Source organism: Belonocnema kinseyi, chromosome 3, assembly GCF_010883055.1.
Source record: "Belonocnema kinseyi isolate 2016_QV_RU_SX_M_011 chromosome 3, B_treatae_v1, whole genome shotgun sequence".
NCBI lineage: Eukaryota > Metazoa > Arthropoda > Insecta > Hymenoptera > Cynipidae > Belonocnema > Belonocnema kinseyi.
The window spans coordinates 46387895-46408010 of NC_046659.1; the positions used below are offsets into that span (position 1 = coordinate 46387895).

Below are 20116 nucleotides of genomic sequence, written 5' to 3' on the forward strand. Positions count from 1 at the left end.
AAACGAGGTTTTACTGTATTATATTTGATACTTTTCATAACAAAGGTGAACTCATTGGACAACTCGAAACTTGCCTATAATAATTGTTGTTAAAAGAAAGACAGTGTTATTGAACACCGTTCTTACTGCCGGTACTTTTGTTACATTTTTATCTTTTTTTTTTCGTTCTACAAAAGACAACGCTAAATTCAAAGGAATACTATCAAATATGGAAACCACGACTAAGAAAATCATAGAGTGATTGTAAGGAATTTTTATATTTCTGATTTTATCTTTGAAATCTTAACTACGATAATCCCGATCTACAACATTTACATATGAGTTTCTGGAAAAGCCTCTCAAGAGATGATTGTTTTTTGTGAATTATTTTATATAATCAGCAATAAGTCCGGTCATTAAATAATAATGGTCTGCAAAAATAAAAAATGTGTCAATCGAAGTCCACATAAATTAAGTTTTGCAGCCACCCGGAGTTATGGCATTTTTAGCAGCAACGTCTGCGAAACCATGTCGAACTACTCCGAAAAAGGGACTATGTAATCGGAACGCCTACTCTACCACAGCTAGAACAAGCCAGCAACAGAGAAAGAGAGGCGACACTAAGACCAACCGCGGGCAGGCATCCAATGGAGGAAGAGCGATGCTTTATGACCCGAAAAAGCATCAACACCAAGGTTTCTCTCAAGCCTAAAGATTTGACTGAAATGGATGACGAGCTTCGTGGACACTTTTCCCAAGAATCCGACCTCTGGGCTATCAATTATTGTGTCTATAATGTAGTAAGAGCTTTGGCCGATGCGAACCGTAAAACAAAACCAACGGTTGATCATAAGACGTTGTCATAAAGGTAGACTGGACAAGACAGTACGCGTCCCGCTTTCAGTGTGTGATTGACAACATCACATCTGGCAGGAATTTTACAGCCAAGGTTCGAAAGTTCGCGCACGAACTCCGGACACGTTATCACACACTTAAGAAGTCAAAGCTGCTGACCATCAGGCAGCATATTGTTGAGAGAATACGTATACTATCTGACGTTAAAAGAAGTCTAGAGCGGAGGGAGAGGTGGGTCAGAGAAAATGAACAGTTTCTCTCGGACCCATTTCGACTCTTCCAAGACCCTCCAGTTACTGTCGCCCACCCGCCCAAACCAGAGGAGGTTGAAGTATTTTGGAGAAAAGGCTACGAAGTGCAGCACAGACTAGACGAAGACTCAGAAAATATAAATAGCTTCAAGGAGATGTGTGATTCCCTCCTAACACCTGATTAAGAATGCCCATCCATCACTACCCAGGAGGTGAAAAAAGTATTAAAAGGGATGAAGAACTATTCCGCACTGAGACCAGATTATATCAAAACCTTCTGGTGGAAGAAGTTTCCTTCAACCTATCAGCATTTGGCCCGTATTTTCACCTCATTTTTAAAGTCGGAAGAGCCGATTCCGGAGTGGTTGGTGGAAGGGCGCACAATACTCCTGCCGAAAATAGGCAACTTAGCTGACCCGAAGAATTACAGGCCAATCACTCCTCTGAACACACTGTATAAGATATTCGCAGCTCTCCTAAATGATCGGATTGTTCGGGCAATTGAACCTGTGTGGCAAGAAATTTATGAACAACGAGGCTCAAAGAAAGGCGTAGCGAGCTGTCGGGAGAACCTGCTTATCGATAGATGTATGTGCAAAGATGCAGCATTCTACCAGCGTGACCTATCGATGGCCTGGATTGATTATCGGAAAGCGTGTGACAACTAACAAGTTCACCTTGTGACACCATGAGCCCACTCCTCTTTTGTCTTACATTATTGCCACTATCTCCAGCACTTCGCCATTTCGACGGGTACTTGTGCGTCAAACCTGCAGATCGGAAGTACAAGGTCACTCATGTATTTTACATGGACGATCTTAAGATCTATGCTAAAAACAAAGAGAAACTACATCTAGCTCTAGGGATTGTCGAACGATATACTAAGGAAATTGGAATGGAATTTGGGTTAGACAAATGCGCCAAGGTTTATTTGAAGCGAGGAAAACTTAATGGCATCCCTGAAGATCCTGAGCTCTTTGATAGAAGCGCTATATGACACATTTGCGCTGAAGAGACTTACACATACCTGGGCGTGCCACAGAGCCGCATTCAGAATGTTACATCTATAAAGGATACTCTACGGCGAATCTAATCTTCCGAACTGTCGGCAAAGAACAAAGTATCTGAAACGAACATGCTTGCCGTCCCGGTAGTACTCTATTCATTTGGACTAGTTCCATGGATGAAGAACGAGCTCAGATCCCATGTCTCGAGTACTCACTCCTGAAAGCCCGGATTAAGAAAGCATATGAGAAAAACTTTCGTGAACAGCTCCTCGATAAGAGGATGCACGGTATGTTCCACAGAAATGTGGAGGATCAGTAAATGTCATGTGAGCTAACGTTTGCTTTCCTTAAATCACCCGGATTGAAGTCTGGTACGGAAGGCTTCATTTTGGCATGCCAAGACGGTGTCATTTCCACCTTAACATACCGTCGCCACATTTTGAGCCAAGAGATTCCCGATGATAGCTGCAGGGCGTGCCATGCACACCCCGAGTATTTAGTTCACATACTATCTACTTATCCAACTCATGCGGGAACGACCAACATCCAAAGGCACAATGCGGCACTAAGAGTGCTTTATTACCATCTCTGTCACTCTTACGGCATTAGCCATAATGTCACTTCTCTAAACGCTCCTAGGGAAATCGAGTCAATTGTCGAGAATGGGAAGTGCCCATAGACATAGGAAACAAGGGACTAGGCATGCCATTACGGGGGTGATGCAATGAGGGGGGAGGTCCGCCACCTTTTGATGTCCCGCGACAAACATGGAATTGCCCACATGTTTATATTTTCATGCTCGGCTCTCCCCACTCATGGAATTCTCCCTCCTCCCGTGGATTCAACCCCGCTCGCCCAAGTTAGGATAGCATGCCTAGTCCCGTGTTTTCTGTGTCCATGGAAGTGCCGCATATACTGGAGCTTTATATTCTCGAAAATTGTTTCTGTTGCACACTCGACTCTTAACTTCGAGAAGCGAACCATGTTCGTTATCGAATTTTCGGCATCAGCTGAAATACACATTATGACCAAGGAGAATAAAAAGAAAGAGAGGTATAGACACCATATGAGGAAGTTGCAACGATTGTACCCGGAATATTGTGTTAAACTAATCGTACTTATCATCGGCGCTCTTGGAGGTGCCAAGCTTTCACTCGTTAATAGCCTGAAAAGCATCCCTGCGTGTCAACAATATGCTAGAACACTTGCGGGAAAAATGCAGAAGGCGGTTGTCCTTGGGTCGCTCCGTGTTCTTAGGGTCCACGAGGCTTTTGCAGGATCGTCGTATTGAGCGGGTGCAATTTTTAGATTAGCACCTGCTCCCTGTGAAATCTTTGCAAAAATCTTCGGGACACTTCGCAAAATTTCGGGAAGGCATCGGGAAGCTTCGGAAAAAGAAAGCGTTTAGAAAGAAACGGAAGCAAAATAAACTATAGAAATGGGAAAGGATCGGAAAGGTACTTTCTTTCCGATTCTTTCCTACTCTTCCGCTAGGGAGGTAAAGTTATGTAATGTATGTGGGTTGGGTGCTAAAGGGCGCGTATAAACGATATACCGTCTTGTAAGAATTATGAACAGTAAACAGCCTTTAGTGAATCAGGCAAAATGATTAGTTTAAACTTAGAGGCCAAATTACGCACTCCAATGCCACAGCGATCGCACATCAAACTGTAAGCATGAAGGTATGGAAAGTCTTCAAAAAGTTCCGAAGGATTGAGTAGGCGTAGAGAAAGCGAGAAATTACTCTGTAACTTATGGCAACAAGCTACTGTTCCGATACCCTAGCGGAAGAAACGGAAAGCGTTCGGAAAGAGGTTCCGTTCCGATCCTTTCCGAATTGTATGGGAACTTTGCTTCCGATTTCTTTCCGAAGGTTTCCGAACTTTCTCCGAAGTGTCCCACTCTTTATGTTCGTTTTATTAATTATGCATGTATATATATTTTTTTTATAAATAAATATAATAAACAATAACATATAATGTAGGTACTAATATATTTATGAAATTAAAACTTAATAAACTGAAAATTAATTAAAAATAAAGAAGTGGTTACACTTCCAACTATAACTTTTCCTGTTTTTAATAAAAAAAAGATGAAGCAGATTAATGTTTAATGAAACAGTTGTGATTTTTAACCAAAACGATGCAAAATTCACCTAAATATATGCATGTTTGAAAACAAGAAAAAATGAATTTTCAACAAATTAATCAAATTAACTTGAATTTTAGAATTGGTTGCTGCATTTTTCACTGTGACTAAAAACACTATGGAAAATAAAATATATCCGAATATTTGTATGATTTTAAACAGAAATCTTGGGAAAATCGCTATCATTGCTACTTGCGTCGCTATTTTGTATCTTCGATTTCATTCACATCGGTTATGGTAGGTATTCGATTGCACTGAACTCGATTTTCAACCAAACATCATTTGAAACAAAGCAATTAAATGTGGTTATATTTTTTGGTGACGTCTACAAGGATCATTAGTATCATTGGCAGAGGTTGATATTCACTAACGACATTTTTTCAAACATATGATGAGATGCTGTCAGAGCTTTTCCAAACATTCTTGATTAAAATCACAACAAATTTCGCATATTCCTAATTTTCCATATTGCTTGCAGGAAGAAAGGTCATTATGCTCAGTTGCTTTTTCAATAATCCTTGTTTTTTGTTGTTTATATGGAAATCGATAAAAGTTACGCTTCTTTTGGCTGTTCATCATTCAGACAAACTCAGTGGAATTTATATTTCGTAGTGTATTATTTTTACCATACAAAGAAGGAATTTTATAAAGTAGTTATTGTAGTGATTATAAATGAGGCTTGGGCAAATTGAATATTCGAAATTTGGAATATTTAAATGTGATAACGTGCAACAATAATATACGTGATGTACGAAAGTCAAAAAGGCTTTCTGAGTTATAAAATTTCCTTATTTCTAGGTTTTTAGGAATCATCTTTGCTGGATTCAACAGAAATCAATATGGTCGCTGCAATTTAAAAGGCTTGGAAGATCAAAATAAATTACTATTACGAAAATGTATATTTTTTATTTGATTCGGAAATAAATTGGATCCATTCGGAAAGAGTAAAGGGGGTAGTCATTCGGCGAGATTCGGAAAGAATTCGGAGAGTGGGACATTCGGAAAGAAATCGGAAAGATTCATGGGACAGCTCGAAGTTCGGAAAGAAATCGGAAGCAAAGTTCCCATCGGAAAGCCGTGACGTCACAGGCACATATAGGTACACCGAGCACAGATAGCAGCAAAAATATTGTGCACATCTTCAGAGTACTTTAAAGACAACAGAGAAGAGTGAAATTTCAACATGCTTTACTTAGATTGAACAATTAAAAGTAGTCCGCCTTCTGGAAAAGCTAGTCAAAGCTATGTCGATTATTTTGTTGTTAAATTTGAAATTAAATACAAATTTTGGCCAGCATAGCAATTAATAAATTGGGTATTAAATTTTAATGCAGAATAATATAAATAAAATGGGTTTTAAATAATAATAACATTTAAATATTGATTTGACTCGATCCGAATAAAAGTCCTTTTTCACGATCAGCAGTTAGCAGCATAATCACATGTCGAGAAAGTAAACTTAAGCTACAAATATACAGGCAACAACATCAATACTTGAAATTTTGCGCACTTCCCGATTCCAGCAGAAGTTGTTTGCCAAATTTAGTCAACGCCACACCGTTCTCGTTATATTTTACCTCGGTATATTTCGCTAAAATTAAGCTTAAATACCCTGGAAGCAAGAACAAATGAACACTAATTCAAATTTCAAATTATATTTTCTGTCACCAAAACAATTTTCCTAACAATATTCAATGTGCTTTAAGGGCATGTGATACTTAAAAAATTGTCGATTTTACCAGTTTTAGGTTCCGACGGCTTTTTTTCTTTAATAATCAATATTTTGTCTTAAAAATTTGGACATGATAGCGACCATGCTAACGGACGTCCCCACACACTTTTTTTAGTTTAATTCAAAAAAGTTTTAATTTAGCAAAATCTGATTAATTTGCATAGCGCTTAGGAATTAGTATCGATTTTACAAGTTTTAGGTTCCGACGGCTTTTTTTCTAGAATAATCAATACTTTGTCTGAAAAATTTGGGAAAATATAGCGAACATGCTAACGAACGTCCCGCACACTTTATTTGTGTTTTTCTTTCAAAAAAATTTTTGATATTGCTAACAACGTTTGTACATTTGGAGGTTATGTATGTTACAATTCTCCTGTGCGTTATTTCCAGATTATCGGAAAGGCAGAGATGAAAAACGACGTAACCTCAAAATAATACATATGCATAAAATTTTTATTTAGCACAATAAATTTTTTTGTTATTATCCCTCAAAAAAGAGTCCGGGGACGTCCGTTATGATATTTTATAGCATCTACGAATTCAGTTTTTAAAAATTTTCATTTTTGTGGAAAAAAAGCCGGGGAAACTGTAAGTATCACATGCCCTTAAAGCCAAAATTAACCATTCTTGGAGCCCGCGAAAGGCCTTTCCATAAAATCCCATGTTTTTTGACATCACTTTAAATATGGATAATTCAAATTTTAACCTGGAAATGGCCCCTGAGAAAGGCATTATGTGAAAGAGGACATATTCAATTGAATAATAAAATTTATACAAAAAATTAGATTTTAGTATTTAATTAAATAGCTTTTGAAACACACAATGAATATCTAGATACACTTACGAAGAAAGATATTGTTTTCCAAGTTATTAAAAAAAAAGTTTTGCCAATGTAATTCGCATTATTAGGTAAATATTATTGTTTGGCCTTTGGTGCATGGGCATCTTGGATTTCCCCCACCCAACCTGAAATACCTAATCAGGGCGGCCTTCCTGCATCATGCGCAACACAGGGAATAACAGAGTGCCAGATCGTGTTTCCACAGGCCTGTTTTTTTTTTGCTGAAGTGAAAAGAATTGATCTCTAGATCAGATTTAGAATCCTCTAAAGGATAGGTAATTTTTTTGTTTTTAATCATTTGTCTTAACCTGCCGAAAGGAACAATGATACCTTCTTCACTACTGCGATGTTTAATGTATTTTCTTATGTCTTTTAGATCAAATTAGTTAAGTTTTTTAATTTTTCTATACATTTATAGAGTTTTTAAAACCAGGCCTTGAAATTAATTGTTTCTATATTGGGTGGACATTTTTATTTTGATTGTTTATATAACCTTAATCAGAGTAAGATTTTCTATTTTGAAAATAAATTGTGATAAATAATTTTAAAATATAAGGTCAATTCGTATAAAAATTATATGAAATTCAAAAGTTACACTTTGATTAATGATATTTTAAATATTTGAGAAGATTCTTGTTTTATTTTTCCCAAAGTTATGTTTGGACTTTCTGCTTTTATTTAAATAATTACAAACGTTTTTTCCTTACGGGTAAATGTCATGTGTTTGAAAAAATCACTGAAATCCAAATTTTAAAATATTGTACTTTCGTGCCTATTAACAAAGTGTCTACTGATTTTTAAATATTTTTTAATTTTGTTCCCCAAACTCTTTGTTTGTGGAATAATTTAGACATATTTAATTCTGCTTAATTTGATTATTGTACGTGTATTTTGATGTTATGTGTGTAACAATTCTTCCTAGCTTTACTTACAAATTACACAATATTTTAGGCCGAAAACTTGGGACAAGCAAAAAAATTAGTAACTAATGTCCCGGAACTAACCTTGTTTGTAGAAAATAATTTTAATTAATAAATAATTTTTAATTAGCTACCGACAGCATCGGTACGACAGAGAATTGAAAGCCGGTCCTAGTCTCAGAAAAGTGCACATGTATACAATTTTTATTTAGCAGAATAAAATTTTGGTATTATTTTCTCTCAGAACAGACTTTGGGCATATCCGATATACTATTTTATAGCATCTCCGAATTCAGTTTTTTAAATTTTCAATTTTTGTGGACAAAACCCCAGGGGAAATAAAGCCGATTTACCGCACGAGGAAGTATCACATTTTGAATTACCCCGTTAAAAAGAGCAATAAAATGTGCTTTACTTAGGAAAATCTCAAAATTTAAAACCTTAGTAGCTAGCCTGCCGGCTATTTTTTTGCTCCTGGATGTGAAATTCCAAATAGCATGTAGCGATATACTTTTATTATACATTTTGTTTACACCTCTCACACTGAAGTATTTCAATGCGCTGACTACTAACATAGTCATAAAAATACCTGTAAATATAATTTCCAATGTTAAAAATGGAAAAAATTGCGTTTTTTTACGATAAAAAATATGAATCATTAAAAAGCAACTTTCAAGCATAAGCAAGGGATTGTCACGCATTTTACAGTAAGGCCATGTGATTTAATATGATAGTTATTTTGTTAGTTTTTGGCTTTTTGCGCTTCGGATGGAAACTCTTCCCAACGTCTCTTGAGGGAAAGAGGTAGTGCACACCTTGTACTGCAGCCACAGAAATAATGCTGGTAAAACCCCTAAACCTTTCTGATTTCTCGGGGGGGGGGGGGGGGGGGGGGGGGGGCAGTGTAACTTGTCACAGAAATAATGTTGGTCAAATTCCTACTCCTTTTAAACGCCTCCTGGGGGTCAGGAAGGCACCCCTATAAACAATGAAAAGATTTTTAACACCGAAAGATCAAAAAATGAGTATTGAAATATCTCAAGAGATTTTTCTTACAAGCAGACAGAGTAGTTGATTGGAGAAAAACGAAATGAATTATATGATAGAAGAAAGTTCACAGCAAAGTACAAATACGTACAAAATTCGTATGTATAATAGATAAATTGATTTAGAATAATTAGATGATTCATTTATTTAGTTGTAGTTTCCTAACAAAAAAATATTAAATACAGAAAAATGTTTACTTCATGAAAATTTTCAATACATGGACGTCACGTTGTCTTTTTGATACGTGGCTAACGTTAAATTAATTTTTTAAAATAAACTTCCTAACTTTTCGATGGATTTCTGAATTTTTGCGAAATTTTTAATACAGTATTGTAGAAGAAACTCCGTACCTTTAAGGGTAATTGCAGAATTTTTGTGAAATTTCTCCTCCTGTCTAGCACGAAAAATTCCCTAACTTTGAGGTAAATTCCCGAGCGTTTCCTAAATTTTACGTACAGTTTGCCAAGAAAAAATCCCTAACTTTATTTCAATTTTAGGAAGAGAAGTTTTTCATCTATCGAAAGACTTCTTTTTTTCTTTGAAGAAATTCAGCCTCCAAATAGACAAGATACATCTTTCAAATATTTCTGAATAAAAGATTGGGATATAAAACTGTGAAAATTTGTCAGTTTTGTTAAGAAGTAATTTGTAAAGTTATAACTTTAAAACAGGTTTGCCTACGAAAAAAGTGCAAGTTGCAAAAAATTGTATTGCCCGTCGGAACATAATTACGCCGTATGCTATTTGACGCCAGCGTTCACATGTCAGCACTGTGACCCTGTCAGCTCAGAAGTTGTGCTGGCTATATATCAATCAATGACAATCATTTCAATATCTTTTAATTACACCATCATTTCGATTCCGTGATGGGCACGGTCTAAATAACGTTAGTAGGTTAAATAAATATTTCCCTTTTTCATCCCGCTAGCGGTCTGAGTAACATACCCTCACTACGCATACTACTAATGGGACAAATAAGATACCCACACTATTTCTCCCGTTAGCGAGCTGAATAGCCACAACGTAATAAGAACCTAATAACTAGGTTGATATGAAATTTATCGCAAATCTCTTTTCATGAGATGGCAGGTAACCAGGAGAAATACGTATAGGGAGAATTTAGGTTCACTGGTACCAAGAGAAGTATTCTTGAATAAGGAAAGAATTTTTGTTTATAAGTAGTTTTTTTTCCTCGTATTTTTGGTTAATGGATAACTGTACAAAACAGTAAAAACAACCTTTTTTGTACAGAATAATTTGCCGAACATTTTTTGTTCATATTATTTTTACTAAAAGTCACCCTTCTCTTGAAAAACAAGAAAAACTTAAAATATTCCGTTTATCTTTGAAGTTTATTTACTGCTCACAGTAAGATTGATGGAGAAATATCCAGACGTATCCACGAGGGTAGAAAGATTATCAATAGTGTAGGGACCATTGCTAGAAGTAAAAGTTACTTTTAACCCGAAAAGGTTTTGCTTAATGGTAAAATGATAAAATAATCCTGTCACAGCAAAACTGCTTTCGGGTAGCAGGAAACTTTCCAAAATTATATTAAAAATGTTATCTTAGCGTTTCCGACCATGGTCTTACAACTCGTCTTGCAAAAATGTATCTCCCCGTAAAGACCTGTCCAATACTACTTTTGATGTAATATACTCTTACATTGTTGTGTATTTGAAGTTAAATTTGCCAAATTTGAAATGTTTTAATTTGATATGTTGGGAATTTAAATGGGGTTTCTTTTTTTAAATTTTATTAGCCACCTTGTATAATGATGAAATGTCTTTTTAGACATATAAATGTAATGAGACGAGAGTTTACCGTTACAATTACGTTTTAATAAATGTACTTCGTTACTCTTACCGTAACCTAAGGGTTGTAATTATAATGATAACATTACTGAAAGTAACGCGTTACACCTTAAATCTCTAGTCTTGATTTGCTGGTTGATCCCAAAATTATTTTTCCAGGAACAAAGCAAAGTTACGACGGACCTATGGATCTGGTGGAAGCTATAAGGGCAGTTCTGAGCGATAAACCGCGTGCAAAGAAACTGTCAAGTCAGAATCCTGATGGTTTTGGTGATAATCGTCTTGATGTTTCGTCGACTTTCGAAGCTCAGAGTAAAAAAGATGACGAAATGGAAGTGCAGCGACGGAAAATGCCCTGACTAAAGAAATCCAAAGTAGTTGACTTTGTTGGTTGACGTGGACTTTTCAGTGACTGAAAACTAGATAAACTAAAAACTTTGATCAATCATGCCACAGTAAATGGTTATGTATGACTTAAAGTAGTTCTTGCGTTGCTCGAAAAGGAAGTTGAAGATCTAATGGGGTGTTAATGTTAAACAGAGACACCCTGCGGCATTTTTATAGGGTAGTGAAATCAATGATTTACTTTTATCTACTTCCAATGTACTGGTCGATAAAATTTTTAGACATGTACGGATCTGTGGAAAGAGACTCATTATTTAAAAAGTATTTTTTACGCTGATTCCATTCTGAAATTCTTTAAAGGAATTAAAATGTTAATGGGATAAAAAGGTAAAAGAAAATAACACTTTTCTACTCTTTTTGAAAATTCATAAAATAGTAACAAGAAAGTCGAGAAATTTGGGAAAATGTATCAAATGAGAGCTTGAACTTTAAACTTTGACCCTTTCTGAAGGAAAACAATGTAAAAGTTTAAGTTCAAGTTTTTGCTTGTCCGATTTATGGTTCCTGGATGCCATTTCCCTATTCGGATTTAGTATCATTTAAAACATGGTGCAACATTATTTAGACCAGCGAAGGATAAAAGCTTCTTTGATTAATTCTATCCGTAAATGATGCAATACAATTTTCTGTACTTTCGTAAGAACTACTTAGAAGTTTTGAGGGGCAGCCATTTTTGCTTCGAAAGCAATAAGAAATGAATATAGTGAGAGATAGAAGTTATAGAATATGTAAATGCAATAAAGTAAACTACTAACGGTACAATAAATTTTTTCAGGACCACATCATTACTTTGTTTTTCTTCTTTCACATGATTTTTGTATATGCGCCTAGTCCTTATTTCCTGAATCTTTTATTTATTTTTTTCGAAGTTATTATCGTAGTTCAAATTTCAGGACAGGTTGCGAAAGCATATATGTTGAGCCATTGCTCGTGTCAATACATATTACATTGAACAAAAAAATTACGCAGAAAAATATATTTATTCAATGATAGAGCTGCCGGATTGAAGAAGGGAACATAAACTCATTTCGCTAGGAGTGGGAAGGCACCTGGAAGCTTTCTTAAACATTTTCGAATTTTAATTTTTAAAGACTATGTATAGATGCAGAAATTAATTGCACATCTTTTTCCTCCAGACAAAAAATTGTAGCTTTTTTAGTTTTCTAATAAAAGCCAAAAAACTGGCATTTTTGTAAAAATTAATTTTAATTCGCTTTTCACTTTAACTCGTGCTCAGTCAGTCAGTTTTAAAGATTTTTCAATCAAGCTTTTAGAAATATAGTTTGAAATGTCCTTCGACTGATACAGCAAAATTAATTCAAAAATTTATTTTAAAAAAATTGTTAATTTTTTTCTGACGCCAGGAGCTTATCGGTCTTCTCTAACTTCCAGCGTTTCGTTTATCAATTGAACTTTGAGCAACAAAAGACTTTCAGCGAGAAAGTTGTTGACAACAGTGCAAAGAAGTTTTCTGGAAAATATTAGCCCAGTCGAATTGATATTTAAGAAATTATTGACATCTCAAGTCGATGGCGGCTAACCGACTCTTGCGCGGGCTGTAGCGAGAGTCTCAAGATCCGATTTATAATACAGTTCACAAGCACAAAAAAAATGAAACCTAATCAAGTATACAGGTTATATCAAATTGTTATGCATAAATAAATAATAATACGCTCTATTACAACAGGAATAAAAAACAAATTTACTTTCTCGATGTTTCACTTTTTTTAATTCCACGAATTTCTGGAAAGTTGACTAAATTGCGCGCAGAATGCAAAAAAATCTTTATTCTTATGACAAATCGAAGCAGAGATATCAGCATTCAAAGACAAGCGAATCCGCTGACTATGTCATTATTTATTCAACAATGTTTTTAAAAATATAGAAAAAAATAACAAATATTGACATGCGTGTCGACTTATATTACATATAAAAAACACAAAAAAAGTTTCAAGAGATTAAAAATACCTTCATCTTTTTTTCGTCAAATCCGTACGATTTGTAAAAGAATGTCCCATGTAGGTCAGTATAGGTGCCACGTATAGGAAATGAAACAGCTTGCTGCATAGGATCCTTTATAGAATCCTGAATGATTCTATGCTCCATAGTCAAGAATAACTACTGCGCAGCTGTACTGCTATATGAAACTACTGCGCAACACTTCCGGTTCATTAACTGTCCTATATAAGGTCACTTATAAGATTCTATATAGTATCATATGCAGGAAACTGTTTAATTTCCTATAGGTGACTCCTTTACTGACCTATATAGGTGACCCTATATAGGTCACTTATAGGATCATTATATAGAATCCTATTAGTGACCTATATAGGTATTGACAATAGGGATCACTTCTCAGTGCGGTTTAGGTGCTGAAAATCAGCACAAACAGCCATTGAAAACGCACTGGCGTCCCACTGCCGTTCTCCGGTGCGTTTTCAGTGCTTTTTCATCGGCATAGTTTTGCAGTGTTAAAAGTTGTCAAAATTGTGTTTTGGCAGATTGCCACCAAGGTACTAATTTGCAAAAAAAAGTTGAATGACTAATTGAAGGTTGAAAAAAGATCTTTAATTTGGTATGTAGCGCATTTAGATTGTTTGACTTGTTCTCCCAAAAAGTAAAAAAAAAAACGAAAAAAATTGCCGTTTTGCAAACTTTAGCGGATCGAAGGGACCGAAAGGAAGCTCTGCAAAGTACCCTTTAAGACCGCACTGAGCCCCCTTCGGTCCCTTCTTAAAAAACTTTAAAAAACAAGATCAACTTTTAAATAATTGAAATTCGGATTCTACTTTAAAATTTCCATTACGAACACACGGAGTAATCTCAATACTTTTCCTTACATCGTTAAAAACTTTTAAAAATAAAATACCTATCATTTAAATATGGGCCGAAGGTGGCTTCAAGTATATCTCCTTTTAGTAGCAGTTAATAAGCATTCCGCCAGTAAATTTAAGAATTTTGTCAGGATGCTAGCGCGGCGCAGTGAAAACCTCAGACAACAACGCTGCGATGCAAGTGAGAGCAATCAAGTAGTGTGAATTTTATTTTTAATCTTAGCCCGCAACATACTACTTGAGCTATTATGGATGCGCTTGAAGTCACGTTCAGCAGAAGTTATTGACAAGTTATTGACTATTTAAGAGTTGATCTTGCTGTTTTTTTTTAGTTTTTTAAGAAGGAACCGAAGGGGGACTCGGTGGGGTCTTTAAGGGTACTTTGTAGAGGGTCCTTTTGGTTCCTTCGGTCGGCCAGGGTACAGACAATAATTAATAGTTTTTCTATCTAATCGTCTTCAAATTACATAAGTGGTAATGTTTAGTGACAAAAAATTGTTAACCAATATCATTTGTTTATTTTATAAACAAATGCATAGTTTTACCATTTATAGATAGAAAGTGATCGTTTTGCTTTCTGATCGTCTTTAAATAATTGTAGTGGTGATGTTTAGTGCTGAACACTTATTATTCGATATTATTTATTATATAAATAAGCTTGAAGAACAAATTAATAGTTTGGTCATTTATAGACATAAAGTTAACGTTTTTCTTTCCTATCGCCTTCAAATTATATTACTATGGATGTTTAGTGATGAGGATTATATGAGGATATTATTTACATATTAATCTTATCAACAAATGCATAGGTAAGCCATTTGTAGACAAAAAGTGATCCGTGTTTACTAGTGCGTTCAGATGATATTACTGTAAATGTTTTGTAGCGTTTAAGAAGAAATAGCTTCCAAGTTTTACTTGTCAATCATTTCAAAAATTTGAGGATCCATTTCAACTTCATTCTTGCTACAATTTTTCTTTAAAGATGCAACTAATAGATCAGATGATACTAGAAGCTTATGTATTAAATCTTTATTTGTCGATATTCGAGAGCACTTTCGTCTGTTGAATTCTCTGAACCTCTTGAAATCCTTATTACATGCTTCTGCAGCTTCTTCAGAATTCTGTCCGATAGGAAGTAAAAAATGCTGTATAACTGTTGCTACATTTAACATTTTATGTGCTGTTGGAGGCATGAAATTCCACGGGTAAAGACTAACGTACAATTGTGCTGTCCCTAGCAAACCGAGTGAACAGAAAGGATACTCTACAGAGTGTCCTCATAGTATCCTCATAGCATTCCTTTCGCACCATGCAACGAAAACAAAAAAAATTAGCAAAATTAACTTTTAAGTTGGTGAAATGCGGGTTCCAAGTTGAAATTCCCATTTACCAATTTAAAAAAAAAAAACGATTGCGATTACTCCGCGACCTTAACGTAAAATCCGAACTCCACTAATTTAAAAGTTGATCTTGCTGTTTTCGTGAGTTCTTGTTGTATGATACTGAATGGATACTAAGTTAATACTATAAGGATACTCTGTAGAGTATCATTTCCGTTCACTCGGTCTGCTAGCGGTCTCAAATTCGAACTTCTTAAAAAACACGTGAGGGACTTTTATGCTACTTGCCAACATTTGCAAAACATGAGAAAATCTTACAATCAACGCCTTATCCACTCCTGTTATTTCAGCAGCTAGATCAGGATCCTCGAACAATCTTCTAGCGGTGTTACCAGTTCCATGCCTTGGTTAATCTATGATTAAATCGGTTCTTTCTTTGAATTTCTTGTATATTCGAGTGTGAGCATTGTTTTTTTGTGGTTTTTTCTCATCTATCACTGCACACCGTTTTTGAAATCTATACGACAACCTATGTCCCAGCTAAAAATTCCTGTAAAGGAACTTCGGATGATCCTGCATATGTTCCTGTACATTATACTGCACACGAACCTGTACAGGTAATTTGGACGGTTCCTGTACAGGAATTTGGCGAAGGAAATTTCATATGGTCCTGCTAAGGAACCTGTGTGCGAGGTAACCTTTTAATGATCCTGTACAGGTTCCTGCACAGAGCCAATTGAGGTGCGGGTTCATGTGCAGGAACATGTTTAGGATCCTATACATGAACCTGCGTAGGAATTAATCCACGAGGGTTTGGTAGTGGCTTGCATCTCTCGATGGTGAGTTGAATCTTCAAGGGAATAAAACGAATGCAACTTTATAGCTGTAAGCGGCATCATTTCTCGCGATGGCTTTCTGTAAAGGAACCTATACATGTTTCTTTAAAGTATCCTTCGAAAGGTTTCTTTGAAGGTTTTCTGTAAGAGATCCTATACACGTTACTGTACAGGAACCTTTGCCTCACTTTTCTTTGCAAAGGGACCTGTACAGGGACCGGTACATGATCATTCAGAGGTTTCTTTGTCAGTGCAGGTTCCTTTACAGGGTCATGTAGTTTCCTTCGCCAAATTCCTGCACAACAACCGTCAAGACTACCTGTACAAGTTCCTGTACAGAAACATGTGCAGGAACCTTCGAGGTTTCTGTACAGGAATTTTTAGCTGGTGTGTATTATGCATTCAAAAGATCGCATCAGCTGATCATACGTTCACCCAGATAGCACAAGAGTTTGCGGCAAGCTTGCCTAAACCTTGCGATGCAAGGTCCGGAAGCTTGCGTTGCAAGGTTTAGGCAAGCTTCTCGCAAATAAGACAATGTCCGTCAAGCAGCAATATTGCGAGGCAAGGTTGAGGGACCATTGCCATAGGAATCTTCCTGCAAGCTTGCCTGAAATATTGAGGGAACATTGGAGGAAGATTCGTCGGCAAGTTTTATTACCAATTTCTTTTTTTAAGTATCATACGTCATACGTTTTTGTAGACCCGTAAGGCGGCATTCTGGTAGAATATTTAAAAACTACTGCACAGCCCTAGTGGCCATGCAAAACTTATGCGCAATGAATCAACCTCAAGATTGACAGGCAACGTTTCCTCAGTCTTGCCTCGCAATATTGCCACATGACGGACATTTTCTTATTTGCGGTAAGCTTCCCTGAACCTTGCGATGCAAGCTTCCGAAACTTGCATGGCAAGATTTAGGCAAGCTTTCTGCAAACTCTTGTTCTATCTGGGCCCTGATCTGAAGCTCCATCGTAGCCATATTTCATAAGTAAATCTAGATGATAATTTTTCACCCTCTTGTCTATAACAGGAAATTTTAATTTAGGATCCTTGGAAGGTCATGTTATCAAATGATCAATTAAAGTCTGAAGGTTGATGCAAGCTTCTTTTCCTGTTACATGTATCTGCCAGTGATCCCAGATCTGAAACGAGATGTGATCCAATCAAGAAGGAATAATAAGGAGACCTAACTCCGTTCCCCCACTTGGCAACAGAAACATTACCGTAGGTGATACGCACATTACAGGAAGATCTTAGATTTGAGTGCGCAGGTGCACAGTTGTCCTCTTCCTATACATGGAAAAGTGTGCGAGTGCGAAAGTTTGTCAAATTGACGTAAGTTGAGAGGTTCTGTTTGTTTCTTTTGATGCACGTGTCAGAAATGTGTTCTAAGCCATGAGGTGTCAAGTTCCGGGTTGAGGACGAAGTTACACGCTGAAAAAGGCAAATACACTTCGTTTTTTTAAAGCCTTCACTTTAAGTACAATAAGCGTCTAATATATTTTATTGTTTTACCTAACTGTCATTTAATTTTAATAGAAATGATTTAGAAATTTAACCTTTATTTTTTTATCTTATTTTTCTATATAAAGGAGACGCAGTTGCTAATGTGCCAAGAAATTTTAATTCGTTCACACATTTTTCAAACAAGTACCGAAAATACTGTTTATATATTTATTTTGTGTATCTTTCGTATGACGATCAACAAAAGAACACAACCTCTAACTTACGCCAATTTGATAAACTTTCTCACTCGCACACTTTTCCATGTATAGGAAGAGGACAACTGCGCACCTGCGCACTCAAATCTAAGATCGTCCTGTAATGTGCGTATCACTTACGGTAATGTTTCTATTGCCAGTTTCAGATGGCTTCTCACTGGCAGTTGGGTCTCTTTATTATTCCTTCGTTGGTCCAATACTATGACAGGGCTATGTCCGTGTGAATATAGTAGCAGACGCTGTAAATGACTGAGTTGCGCGCGCAAGCCATTTCTCTTCTTCTGAATTTGAAAACTCGAAGGTGCACGATTGCCGGTCGGAGCACTTCGGCGATTCTCGTTTGGATAAAAACTCAATTATTTTATTGAAAAATTAATTATTTTGTTGAAAATGTAACTATTTTGTAAAAAAAGTCCTCTTTTCTATCAAAAGTTCAACTACTTTAAAAAAAATTTTTTTTTTTTATTTGAAGGTTCATCTCTTTCGTTGAAAATAGATTTTTGAAACTGACAATCAATACCATTTTTGGTTAAGAAATCATGTGTTTTGTTAAAAGGTCGTCCTTCTTTGCAGAAATTAAATTGTTTTATGGAATATTTATACTTTTTGATCAAAAATTACATTTTTCGGTTGAATTATCAACTATAAATATGTTTTAGTTGTAAACTCGTTCTGTTGTAAAAGCAACTAACTATATTGTTAAAAATTAAAATGATAATTTTTGGGTGGAAATACACTGTTTGTTTTTAAAATTAAACAATTTCATTGAAAGTTCATGTCTTTTGTTGGAAATTGACCTTGTTTAGTAGAAATTTAATCTTTTTGGTTGAAAATGTATCATTTTTGGTTGAAAATGCAATTGTTTGGTTAAAATATCAACGGTAAATCTTCTTGGGTTTGAAAGTCGATTATTTCACTAATAGTTGAACTACTTTGTAAAAAAAAAAATACGTTTTTTTATCAAGGTTTTTAAATTATGGTTGAAAATTTAACTATTGGGTTGAAAGTTTAACTCTTTCATTGAAAACTCATATTTTTGGCTTAAAAAATTCAACTTTTTGTAGATAATTCGTCTTTTTTACTTTAAAATTAAATAATTTCTTTAAAAATTCATGGATTTTTTTAAAGATTTGTCTTTTTTGTAGATCATCAATTTTCTGGGTCGAAAATTCATCTGATTGGTTGAAAATTTAACAACTTTGTTTAAAATTAATTTTTTCTGTTAAAAATTATTTATCTGTATCTGAAAATGTAAGTATTATATGATTGATTAAAAATTAATCGTATATATTGGTTAAGTTGAAAAATCGTTTTTTTTATAGAACATTAATCTTCTTGGTCAAAAATTCACCTTTTCCCTTGAAAATTTAACAATTTTGTTGAAAATTCGTTTTTTTTTCTTGATCAATTCAATTTTTTAGCACAGTTTTTATCTGGAAATTGTACTATTCCATTTTTTGTTGAAACTTTATCCTGTACATTTTATTAGTTAAAACACCGAATATTTGATAGAAAATAAATTTATTTTGTTGAAAAGTAAACTTTTGGGTTGAAAATTGATTTATTGTGTTAATTCGATTTCTTTCCTAAAATTAAAAAAACTGAAAACTCAACTATTTTGAGAAAATTTTTCTGTTTGGATGAGTTCAACAGTTTTTAATAAAAAATGTAAGCCTTTTTTATGAAGATTCATAATTTTAAATGAAAATTCATCTCTTTCGTTAAAAATTTAAGGATTTGGTTGAAACTTCGTTTTTTTTAGTTGAAAATGAAACTGTTTTGTTACACCGTTCGATTTTTAAAATTGTCAATTCGTAAATAAGACTTTTGAGTTTGGATTTATAAATAAAAATGTAAAAATTAATAATATAAAGCGACTTAAAATAAACCAATTCAATTTATAATTTAAAAAGTTTCCGATTAAAAAAGAATTGTAATTAATCCATTTTTATTCATCAAAATGAACTACTCTGTTTAAAAATAAGTTTACACTGTTTTGTAAAAAAAATCATCTTTTTGGCTTTGAAATTCAACAATTTAAAAAAAAAAATCTTTATTGCCTGAAAAGTCAACTCTTTTGTAAAATTAATATCTTTTTGAATCTGTTCAACAGTTTTTAATTGAAAATTAAAACTTTTTTTGTCGAAGATTTATCAATTTAGTTGAAAATGTAATCATTTTGTTGGAAATTTGTTATTCTTTTTTTTAGTTGAAAATTCAATTATTTTGATAATAAGTTAATTTCTATTATCTCTAAGTAACAATGCAAAAATATTAATCTGGAATAACTTAAAATAAAAACAATGTAACTTTTATTTTTAAAAAAAGTCTTATTTACGTCTTATTACGTCTTATTTACGAATTCTCAATTTTAAAAATCGAA

General features: G+C 34.6%; 1 protein-coding gene across 2 annotated transcripts in view; it reads left to right on the forward strand.

The window, feature by feature from the left end:
- LOC117169060 (protein tumorous imaginal discs, mitochondrial-like) overlaps positions 1-11784 on the forward strand; it is a 121073-nt gene extending 109289 nt beyond the window's left edge. Inside the window, exon 5 of one of the 2 annotated variants that reach the window (XM_033355162.1) lies at positions 10754-11784. In XM_033355162.1, coding sequence (XP_033211053.1) covers positions 10754-10953 — 200 coding nt within the window. In that variant the 3' untranslated portion in view covers positions 10954-11784. The remainder of the gene's footprint in view (positions 1-10753) is intronic. The other variant, XM_033355163.1, reaches the window with a different exon arrangement.
- Positions 11785-20116: the final 8332 nt, after the last annotated feature.